This window comes from Mya arenaria, chromosome 4 (genome assembly GCF_026914265.1).
Source record: "Mya arenaria isolate MELC-2E11 chromosome 4, ASM2691426v1".
Classification (NCBI taxonomy): domain Eukaryota; kingdom Metazoa; phylum Mollusca; class Bivalvia; order Myida; family Myidae; genus Mya; species Mya arenaria.
In genome coordinates, this window is record NC_069125.1 from 27,929,607 (window position 1) to 27,942,705 (window position 13,099).

Below are 13,099 nucleotides of genomic sequence, written 5' to 3' on the forward strand. Positions count from 1 at the left end.
ACTTAAGACTAAAAGAAAACGTTGTTAGACAATAGGGCTGCTGCATGCACACCAACGCCAGTGTGGCCTATTTCTTATCTTTATTCAGTCAAAGAAGAAGCTTTACTTGACACTTATTAAAGCTAAATGTATGGCCCTAGGTATACATTTCCCTGGACTATTGCACTGTAACAACGATGCTGATCCCACAACTGACAACACCAAGGCTTTCAAAGTACCCCAATTTTTTTCTTCAAGGACAGTCCAGTTAAAAATAATGTGCTGGCCTGGGCTAACAGTGCCATGTGGAGCCGAGCCAGTGTAGAAGGAAAACCCAACATGATCAGTATTATGTTGCATATTATACTAAATTAAAAACCATTGTAAGATAAAGACATTAAAAAACCAGGTGTACCTTCATTGTAGCGAGCAGTGAGAGTGTCCCCTTGAGCCTTGTTTCCCGGTATGCGATATATACCCTCTGCATGCAAGCCTGAAACATGACAGAGACAATGTCAAAAAACTTTATCCCCAATAACCCCCCAACTCTCCCCCTAACTGTTGGGGAATGAACATAGTAGATTTAAGGTTATTAACTTGACTCACCTTACCAACGCTAAAGTTGAAATATGCTGCTGTCTGAGTTAAAGCTGCACTCTCACACATTGAACGTTTGGCAACTTTTTTAGATATTTACGCAAAAAATTGCTCTTTCCAAGACAAAAAATAAAAAAGTTGTTAAAATGGTCAATCTGTGAGAGTGCAGTTTTAAGTGGGGGGGAAATTTGGTTGTTTAAGGAACAGTTTAAAAGAGGTTATCTACAATGCTTTCATAATACTTTATAATAGACAAGAATGTGTTTTTTTGCTCTGATTTAACCACATTAAACCCTTGGTACAGATGTTTGCTTTACATGAGCGGCAATTAAAGTAGAGAGAGAATGCATGGACCTCAAGTGTTTTATAAAGGATCAGCGAAAGTGAGTCCAGCTTCTGTACATACCTTCCGCCTCGATAAAGTCGATACATTTCTCAATAAAGTGAGGCACTGAGGGGTTATTTGGTGACATGGCGAAGTCAGTCAGGCTGATACCGCTCTCTGACTGGCCAGTCGCTTTGCTGTCTTTCTTCTTTATTCTCTTCTGTAGCTTCTGCTGCTCCTTTTGCTTCTTTTCCTGGAATTGGGTTAAATTCAACTTTGGATTAATTCATCTTTGGGTTAAAATTTAACATTGGGTTTATTTGAATTGTGTTAAATAAAGAAAACTTTTGACTTTCCCATGTTTGAATTGCTCACTTCTAGATACAAGGGCAATTAATGTTAACTAATCAATTCTCTTAATAGGAACTTAATTATTTTCAACATGTCATTCAATTTAGTTGGCAAAACCTTCCAAAGCTAGCAAAACATATTATTTAGTATAATTTAACCGAAAAAGTAAAGTAATTACAGCGGGTTTTGCCTCATCGTCACTTAAATCACTTGCTCGTCGTTTCATTCGCTCATAAGGTATAGTTTTTACTGTAGCGCATGGAACACTTTTTGACGTACCACATCCCATAATAAGTTCAAATGAAATGCCAACAAAATATCACATCTTAGTTTCCAATATTATTAACATAGTTACTGAATATACTTTCCAATATTAAAAACATAATACACCAGAATTATAGAGTGAAAAATTCCAAAAAGTTTTCTGTAACATTTCCCACAATATAATTCCTTTTCATTATTAACAAATACATTTATCTACAATTTAGAACCCAAATCACAACAATCTTCGTTACTACACAAGTTAAACTTCCTATTCTATAAGGTGAATGCATAATTTAAAATATCCTTTTGTATTGTTCGCCAATAATGACACTGGGAACTGATCCAATATAAATGCCATTTTAAGTCAAAGATTACTATTGAATGTTTGATAAGCATGTTTGTTTTCCCCTGCTTTATCGCTATCAACAAAATGGGCATGATTTAAATATAGCTCTCACTCATGTTAATTGGGGTATACAGATTTGGACATGTTCAAGTATTGACGATAGGTGAAAGACATAAATCACTACTAGGGTTTTAAATGGGAAAGTTTCATTGCATTCATTATTATCTTGGATTTAGGTATTATGTCAATACAGGTCAAAATACTGTTTCCATAAAACGTGACATACAAGACAGTATTGATTACGTTCAAGCATCAGAAAAGTCTTCATGTAAAGTATCTACTGTTGACACAGATTGGCTATTTTTAGAATCCAATAACAATGCATCGACATCCTCAGTGCGAACACAACATTTTATTCTGTATTGGTATTCTATACGGACCTGCGTGTTAGTTCATGCCCAATACACTACAACCAAATCAATAGATTAAATGTTCATTCACAAAAGAAGAGGTGCTGGTTAAGGCAACGTCGTTTATACACTTAAAATGTGAATTTAGGTTAAAACAAACCAATAAAGAAAAATGTCAGTTTAACAATATTATGTGTTTTTAGGTTACAATATACTAGGGAAAGGTTTTTGAACAGTTATTAGCTAAGTTTTACCATCTTATACTTAAAAACCTAATTTGTTAAAGGCAATGTCATTTAAAAGATTTGCTTTTAGGCTAAACTTGACCAATGAAAGTTTATATTACACTCATTTCAAAACCTTTTTAAAGCTCCTATTTTTTAGTTTGTTCTTTTTCTTTTTTCCTTTAAAGAAAAATTATTATTGAATGGTATTGTCAGTTATAAAACTTAAGATGTGCACTGACACTATTAACACAGTATTTTGAGCAATCATGTTGTAAAAAATAAACTTCTCTCAATGGTATTCTATTTACATTGAAAGTTATATACCTTATTCTCTTTATCATAATCTAAAGTGATTTTAAGCTGACAATTCAGGCTTTTCATATATGGCCATTTATACAGTATGTGATATTTCTCTTTTCTATCATTATAAAATTTAAATGATAAACGTTATATTTGTATTGTTTTGTATATCGTATTATGTATTTAAAATCATTAACCCTTGGAAAATAATTCTCGGTGAATTATATTTCTTGATATATTTTTTTATTACAAAAAGTTTATATCTTTCTTTGACATTGTAATTTACATAAAAAGGTTAAATTAAAAAAATGAATAAAACTATTGAATAATATACGTATTTGGACTTTTTGTTATCTTCCCAACCCAGACCATGAATAAAAACATAAAAGTTTATGAAAATAAGTACAAAGGAGAAACTGTTGGCAGTGTCACGGATACTACAGCATCACGGACACTACATCAAGGTTTTGCATCACACTTGTGTCTTTATCAGAAACAGGAACAACTCAATATTTTAGCAAGATGAATATGTCAAGAGGGTCTTCAAACCTAGAAAAAATTATTCATTATGAATTTTTTGATAGTGTAATCTATGGATATGTAGATGATGCGTCACGTACACTATAATTGTTGGTGATGTTTGAACAAGATGGAAAATTTATAGTTATATATAATGTAGAGGCAATTTCTATATTTTTCTTTTACACAACATCTTTAAATGTTAAGTTAAAGGCTAAATTTAACTCATTTAAAAAAAAAAATAACATTGATTTTAAAAAGTTAATATATGAACACAATAGAAAATGTGTAACAAATCTATTCCTCTTGGGTGGAATTCATAAAGCATCTTAAGTCATTTCCTAACTTTAGTCACATTCCTAATTTAAGCATCCCACTTGTCATATGATATCAAAACTTAAACAATTCTGAAATACATCATTTTTATCGACTTTTTTGAAATACATATTTTTATAATTTTATATTATTTTCAAAAATGGCTCTGCATTTCTTTAAATCTGACTATGAAACTTATAAGAAATCAACTTCAGTAAGGAAATCACCTAAGACGCTTTATGAATACCGTTCCTGCTTAATTTCACATATTTCCTGAGCGGCACTCAAACTGAAAATCACAATTTTATTTATGGAATTGTTCACTTTGACTTTTCCGAGATTATTTATGGATATTGTAATATTTTTGGAAAATATTTCCTTTTCTCAATAGCAACAGCATAACGATGAAAATACATTCTTTTCGGGTACTTTCCAAGAAGATTTTAACAAATCATTGATATAAGAGGGCCATATACTATTAGATAAGTTATAACATCACCCATGATTAAAACCAATTTTAACAAGAAATTCACAGAAACTTCTGACATACTAATGTATAACATCGAAAACAATAAACGGCTCAAAATACTATGGAAATGGCGTTAGGATAGATCAATACTTATTCATATTTTTTGAAACATTTTTTTTACCATCTTATTGAGTAATGATAAAAAACAGGATGTTTCAAACCAGGACACCAACACTGAATACACCCAAATACAAAATTATAGTCTTTCAAAAGTTAAATAAATTATTATGTTTTATTAAGAATAATAATTAGATTATCATAAATTATAGAAAACTCTTGAAATACTTTATGTTTTCAAAACAAATTATAAGATAAATGTATACATGACAATATTTTTTTATTAAAAATGGATTTGGCCCAAAAGCATTGAAATACATCAACTCCACAGCATATATACATCACAAATAAAAAAAATAAACATAATCATACCATTTTTTCAAACCTCACATAATATTCCTCCGTTACAAACAAAGACATTTTCACTTTTGGTCAAACAAGGCAACAGCAACAGTATGGAATAAGGAAGATATAAACAACAATGTAATGAGATCAATAGCATAACCTCATCTATGACAATGTGACCACATTTTCCATGGCACTAGTTGTTATGATCATCATTCGTCATGGTCGACCATCAACAGGAGATAGCCTGTCAAAGACATGTCCGTAGTCAACATACTGTAGCAAACAGGAATCTGATGGTGACATTATTTGAAAAGCATGTCAACAAATCACAACCAGCGGACCCTCTGTTTCCATAATTTAATGAGAAGAATGTCATCAGTTCAGGAGTTGTTATGATTCTAATCGTCTTCTTGGAAGAAAAACTGTTAAAAATTGTCAACAAGAATCTCTCTGTGACGCGCAGGCGACACACAAAAAACATGTCCGTAGTCAACATACTGTAGCAAACAGGAATCTGATGGTGACATTATTTGAAAAGCATGTCAAAAAATCACAACCAGCGGACCCTCTGTTTCCATAATTTAACGAGAAGAATGTCATCAGTTCAGGAGTTGTTATGATTCTAATCGTCTTCTTGGAAGAAAAACTGTTAAAAATTGTCAACAAGAATCTCTCTGTGACGCGCAGGCGACACACAAAAAACACGACTAACGCACATGTCATCAGTTTATGATTTGAAATGATGCTAATCAACATCTTGGACGTAGTGTTAAAATGTAAACAGGAAACTGACTGTGATATGATTTGAAATACGCCAAATGGAAACACGTCAAAGAGCCTTTGACGCAGTCATTATGCTCTTCCATGCAATTGCAACATAGAATGCGGAGTTGAACAATATGTGTACTTGCCAATCGATGCCTCAGCATGATGAACCTCCATGTACGGTAAAGCTACAGCCCAGATGAGGCTCAGTCCAGACCAGTCCTATCAACAGTACTCATTTTGATATTTAACCTCTAAGTGTGACCTTGATCTATGAGGTACAAACCTTGGTCTTGTGCGTGACACACTCCTCATGGTGAACCTTCATGGCAAGTTTTTTTGAAAATCCTATAATGCATGGTCAAGATACAATCCCGATTCATTTCAACCTTTGACCTTTAAAAGTGGCCTTGATCTTTGAGGTGCAGACCTGGGTCTTGTGTGCTACAGAAGGACTCATCATGGTTGAACTTCATGGCAAATTTTTGAAAATTGTATAATGCAAGGTCAATATTATTTCACGTGACTTACAGTTTTGACCTTATGTGACAAATGACCATATTCAATAGCAAGTCAACTGACTAACAGGAATAAAATGTCATGTGACCAGTATCAATAACATGTTATGTGAGCAGTATCAATAACATGTCATGTGACCAGTGTCAATAAAATCTCATGTGACCAACAGCAAAAAGATGTTATGTGGCCAGTATCAATAACATGACATGTGACCAGTTTCAAATCATGTCATGTGACTAGCATCAATAACATGACATGAGACCAGTTTTAATAACATGTCATGTGACCAGCATCAATAACATGTCATTTGACTAGCATCAATAACATGACATGTGACCAGTATTAACAATATGTCATGTGACCAGCATCAATAACATGACATGTGACCAGTATTAATAATATGTCATGTGACCAGCATCAATAACATGTCATGTGACTAGCATCAATAACATGTCATGTGACCAGCATCAATAACATGACATGTGACCAGCATCAATAACATGTCATGTGACCAGCATCAATAACATGACATGTGACCAGCATCAATAACATGTCATGTGACCAGCATCAATAACATGTCATTTGACTAGCATCAATAACATGACATGTGACCAGTATTAATAATGTGTCATGTGACCAGCATCAAAAACATGTCATGTGACTAGCATGAATATAATGTCATGTGACTAACAGATTACGCATTTTATGACCAACAACAAAATCATGTAATTCGACCAGCATCAATAACATGTAATGTGACCAGTATTAATAACATATCATGTGACTAGCATCAATAACATGCCATGTGACCAGCATCAATAACACGACATGTGACCAGCATCAATAACATGTCATGTGACCAGCATCAATAACATGACATGTGATTAGCATCAATAACATGTCATATGACCAGCATCAATAACATGTCATTTGACTAGCATCAATAACATGACATGTGACCAGTATTAATAATGTGTCATGTGACCAGCATCATTAACATGTCATGTGACTAGCATGAATATAATGTCATGTGACTAACAGATTACACATTTTATGACCAACAACAAAATCATGCAATTCGACCAGCATCAATAACATGTAATGTGACAAGGAAAAATTATTAACATGACACGTAACCTGTCAAGTGACAAAGAACATGACTGTATCAAACCATCTGAGAAACATTCTTTACCACACTTGGGTCTTCATTTTGCATTCATTCTTCCGTTTGAATGTTCACCAATAGGTGAAGCATAATATGCGAGCTACCAAGCAATTGGAAGTGTGTGGATACAATGACATACAACTTTACGTATGCTACTTCCAGCATGTAAAGCTTTGTCAAGTTTGACCCAGTACAAATCACTTACATCACCCAATCCTTGTGATTGTACACTCTGAGTGTGTGTTGGGTATAAGTTAAGTTACTTGGTAGACTAGAGAGTGAAGTAAGTTTTACTTTGTTTCAACCTAATGTAGCAGTTCTATGTCACTGTTTATTTTAAATGTATATTGGGAAAACTTGCATCCTAAGCACCCACAAATGTTTTTACATTTTCCAATGGTGCTATGCAATTCTGACATGTCTTATTGAATTCCCGTTCATAGTTAAAAGTTTTGGTTGTAACATATACATTATTGCTATGAAGTCCATATTGTACAACCTTGAACTCCTAGTGTGACCTTAACCTTTGAGATAACAGCACAGACTTATGCCTGACACACCTTCACATGGTGCACTACAATTCTGGAAAGTTTGATTGAATTCCGATTCATAGTTACAATGTTTATTTTATATGTAATTTATGACTGTGGCATAAAATATAGCTCACAAATCCATATACAAGGTAATACCTTCCATGTGTGACCTTGACCACTGAGATAAGAGCATGCACCTTATGCACGACACACCTTAACATGGTGCAACACATTTCTGTGAAGTTTCAATGAAATCCCATCAATAATATCAGTTCTATATTGGAACAAACTAATACTGAAACAAGGTTGTAACAGACGGACACACAAACAAACAGAGCGATAACTGTATTCCACTCTCAAGAGGCATAAAAAGTCTATTTGATATCTGTTTCATTAAACTACATAATTTTCCTTTTTCAAAAATGCCTGAAAATATACAAAATCTCAAGACAAGATTACTGACCATTTAAAGGTGAAGAATTTCTTAAATGTCACCCATTTATGTTCACTCTTTTCTCCTCTCGACCTCTACTTCACCATATTTTTTCAATATCACAGATTCCAACACCGAAGAAATCCATCGCTGAAGAAATCACAATTCACTGCCTGGTTACCAAATCTGTGAAAAATAATCTATTGCCTTGTCTTAAACTCACTAATTCATGATAACAGCAATCACTTTCCCCTGTTTTGGTTCTTAGAACTCTGCAGTTGTCTGCATTGTATATAAAATAGAAAATAAGTGAGAGAAAAAACAATCCGCAATTCTTGGCATCAACGGTTGTTTTTTCTTCATAGAATTTGAAGCTTTGTGAAACCATCAATACACAAGTATGTCACAGCAATACAGCAAAACACGGATAAGTACATCAGAGACTTCTGTGTGCCTGGCGATGGTGGCGACGTATTGGAAAAAGTGCAGAAGCCATGACAGCAAGATTTTCTAAGATCTCTCTTTAACACTACTGCTGTGTATCTTTAACTGTTAGGCGATGATTTTCACATCGTCATGTCAAAATATGGTTGCCTTATTGCTTAACTCGGTGAAAATATTGACTTTGTATCCTTCTTGAATTGTTCAGCTATTGGTTCATGCAAACATGATAACCAAACATGTCCAGAAATGGTCCTTTCTGGGAAGTTCCTGTCTTTTTTACAAAGAGAAGTGGGCAAATCAACCACCCCTAGTTAATGCCCTCATTACATAATTTATAGAGTAAAAAGGTGTATGTATGAGGCTATGGACAAGAGAAAAAAGGCATATCAATGAGGCTTATGGATGTAGAAGAAAAAAGGCATATCAATGAAGGAAAGGGAAATAATTTAATAAATTATAACTGTGAGGTGTACGCCCCTGACGGATGTAAATCCTTTGCTTTTTATATTCAGTTATATTTTGAGCTGAGCCAGTTACATCCTTTTTGAGCTGTGCTAGTTACATCCTTTTTGACTGAGCTGAGCCAGTTACATCCTTTTTGAGCTGAGCCAATTACATCCCTTTTTGAGCTGAGCCAGTTACATCCTTTTTGAGCTAAGCCAGTTACATACTTTTTGACTGAGCTGAGCCAGTTACATCCTTTTTGAGCTGAGCCAGTTAAATCCCTTCTTGAGCTCAGCCAGTAACAACCCTTTTGAGGTGAGCTCTTGAATGGTAAAATGAGGAGAATAAACAATGTCTCAATTCTCAGAAAAATTCCCATGGAATTCTGGATTTTTCCAGAGAAAGAACATTTCCAATCAAAACATATTGTTTACTTCCACAGATTCAATGCATTGATATTAATGTCACATCCTTAAATGGTTTGGAGACAAATATTTATCCATTTTTGAGGTTTCACTCTCTTAAACAATTTGCATCATGAAACTCATGTATCCTATTAGCATCAAATAAAATATGTCACAATTGCAATAAAGCTTCCAACAATATCATAAATATTAAAGTAACAGCCTCTGAAAGTTGTTTTTAATAGATAAATTTTGGTACTTAAACTTAAAGACAATATGACAGTTAAAGGGACTAGACACCAGATGATACAATACAAGAAAAAAAAGAAGTTGTCAAAAACTTACATAATATTGATATGGTTGTGTACAACGTACTGAATCTTACTTACTGATGTATCATATCGCTTACAAAATATGTATCTTTTGCAGTTTTTGCATATTTTTCCTATTGGAAATTTACTGGGGTTGTCTGCCATGTAAATCCCAGTTAATTTAAAAACAGGGTCAGTACATGTATCTGTACTAATAAGGTGACTTTTACATGCTAAATATTCACACTATAAACTGGGAAACCATTATGCCTAATTTTAAACAGTTTAACTCAGCTGAGACAGTGACAAAATAATTTTTAATCATGTAAAATGATGTATTATCAGCCTTGTACTAGCTCGTATTGACAATTCTAGGCTTGTTGAGTGGAAATAATGTATTTGCCGATTTTGGGACCATGTGGTGACTAGCCCCTATAAGAGATCATATCATTATATATTTGAAAAGGGCAATTCAAACACCTAAGACTTGTTGGGGTTTTTAATTGGCCAAAATGGCTTATAACTAAAATAGGGCCTTGTTGTACATGTGGTACTTTAACTCAAAGACAATAATATTATGTCTGTTAAGAAATCATATTATCATATATTTGAAATGGGCAATTCAAACACCAGTTTTCAATCCTGGTCTATTTTTTATTTGGCCAACATGGGACATACCTAAAACTTATCAAGTTCAGGGCCTTGGTATTTCTTTTTTTTGTGTGTAGCTGTACCAGATTAAATTTGACCTAGATTTAAGACAAAAAAGAAAAGCGATCATAAACCACAGTGTTAGAATACTCAGCAAATTGAAACGCAGTTAACGCCATACATGAGGTTAAGCCTGGAAATTAACGATCATCCGCCTTACGATCTTTACTGAAACAGTGCCCTACTGTGTTGTTTTAAGTTTTTATTTTCACATATGGCAAACATCATTCCATCTACACCATCTACGCCATTTATGTTCTTTTTTAAAGGTATTTCGTGTTTTAATTCTGGCCCCAAGATTAAGCTACATAAATGATGCAGACAAAGACAATAATGCTATGACAACACCTTAACTTGTTTTCTTCGAAGAAACAGACAAATTAACAACCAACTATGATATGGAAACTACAATTACCACAAGTTGCCGACATCAAATTTAATAACTCATCTTAACACAATTAAGATCAAACAAACATTTACCATACTGCAATTAACAAAGCAAAGGGAACCACAAACAGATGCCAGAATGCTCCCACCATTATTTTTTTGTCAAACACCACTCAACAATTATTTAAGCCCTGTAGACACATTTTTGACACCTATGTATAATTATGATGTCTTTCAAATGCATTGATCATTATTAGCAACATAAAGTGTGAGAGTCATAGGAACCTATGTTGTTGTTTTTTCATCAAACAATGGGCTTTAGTTGACAATTATTATAGAGAGAGTTATGGTCCTTGGTTTACATGTATGCATCGCCTCTGACAACATGTATACCAAGTTCCATTTGGATATCTTAAATATTTTCTGAGCTATGACCAAGTTTAATGATTCTGCACAACACCATCGATGATGAAGATGCCGTTGCCAACAACCACTACAAGGCTATCACATCATAACTTTTTCTCTTCAAAAAATCACAGACAAGCATATCAAAAACATATAGTATGTTTCAGACAAAAATTGTTTATTCTGAAACAGTAAACAAATCATACAACTTCACAGCAAATTAACAAAATTTAAAAGGATTTTAGCGAAACTCTTTACTGGATCACTCAAGAGCCATTTTCAGTTTGAATTAGTCATGTCAGTATTAGGGGTAAGACACTATATCACCATGTCACTTGAAAAACTTTGGCAACTGAAAGAACTAAAAGCGAAACAAAATATTACTGCTAGGTTTCATAGTCAATTCACATCTTAGGACCATAAAAACATTCTAACTGTACCTGTACAATAAACAGTTTCTGAAAGAAATGAAGGAATAGTCGCAGCATTACAAAGTATGGCTTTCAAAGCTTTACAGTTTAAACAAGAGCACCAAGGAGCGATCGCCCAAACAGGTCTGCTGTATTTCAGTTGAAAAAAGAATGGCATAACTTGCCAATTATTAAAGCCAGAGTTATGGGACTTTAAGTGCAAATTATCTCTGGCCAACTTAAGTGTGTGAATACCACGTGATACATTGCGTCATAAATTCTACGTCGGAAGGCTTCAATTGAAGACTTTAAACAAAGATAACTTTTCATTTTCTTTACCATTTCAATTGAAACATAGCGCAGTCTATGCCGCTTACGGAGCCCGCCTTTGGTCTTTTAACAAAGTTTAATTGAGAGTTTAGTTTCTTATAACACTTCGACAAACCTTTTCACAATACGGCCGTCTGACGGAGCACTGTCAAAACATTGTTTTGGAAACAGGTTTGTCGAGGTGTTTGATGAAACTAATCACCTTATCAAACTCCGGATATAAAACAAAGATGGGTCTCTTTAAGCGGTATAGACTGCCCTTTGTTTCATTTAAATTGGTGTAATGAAAGGAAAGTTATCTTTGATTTAAGTTTTCATTTTGCTTAAAATGTTGCCTTCCGAAGTAGCATATATGATGTAATTTATCACGTGGTATACAAACACTGTGAGTACTAAGTTTCATTTGAATATCTTGAAAATGTTTGGCAACCTTTTTATTTTTGTCTTGGAACGAGCCAAATTTTGTGAAAATGTATGGAAACCAGTGATATAAGACTGCTGACAAAAAATTAGATCCCAGATTTCATATTTCAAGACAAAAAAATAAATAAGTTGTCAAAATGATCAATCTGTGAAAGTGCAGCTTTTAATACAAAAACAATTATTCACAAAGCTTACTGTTTCTCGTTGTTTTCGCCTCTCGTCCTCTTTTGTCTTCCTTTCAAGGGTTTTCTGGGGATTTTCACGACCTTTATTTTTACGGAACCACGTTCCAAAACTGCCGCTCTCATTGAGGTCAAGGTCGTTATCTTCACTGCCAACCTGTTTCCATAGAAACAAATGGATTTTAATACCATATCAATGTTATAAAACAGAGGTAATTTGAATGAACCTCTGTATATAAAAACTTAATGAGAAAACAGTCCAAAGAAAAACAGTATAGGGTTCAGACATACTGCTAAATTACACTGATATAGGATGTTCAAATGCAGTTATTGAGTTAATGCACTAGGGCAAAAATTTACAGCTTTCAAAACATTAACAATAAACATTCAAATGTTGAAGATGTTTTCAATTTTTAAATTGTTTTTATAAAACTACTCATAAAACTGCCTAAATTCTCATAGAGAGCATTAATCTACAGTGGTCTTATGGATAAGGTGCAAGACTGCAAATCTAGTAGACATGGATTCCAGACCTGCTGCTGGCAGTTTTGTTCTTCTATTTTTGAATTTTCTTTTTTTATTATTATACTTATAAAATTAATTCAAAATCTTATCTTATTACTTCGTATGTTTTATAAATTTCTTAGAAAGCAAATTTGTGACATC

The 13,099-nt window shown here is 33.6% G+C and overlaps 1 protein-coding gene across 1 annotated transcript in view; it reads right to left on the reverse strand.

Annotated features, from left to right (window-relative positions):
• The window catches only part of LOC128232514 (rho GTPase-activating protein 5-like), a 74,244-nt gene that overhangs the window by 11,669 nt on the left and 49,476 nt on the right, over positions 1-13,099 (reverse strand). The window contains 4 exon segments of the mRNA XM_052946101.1: positions 395-472; positions 983-1,154; positions 11,529-11,546; positions 12,447-12,590. Coding sequence (XP_052802061.1) covers positions 395-472; positions 983-1,154; positions 11,529-11,546; positions 12,447-12,590 — 412 coding nt within the window.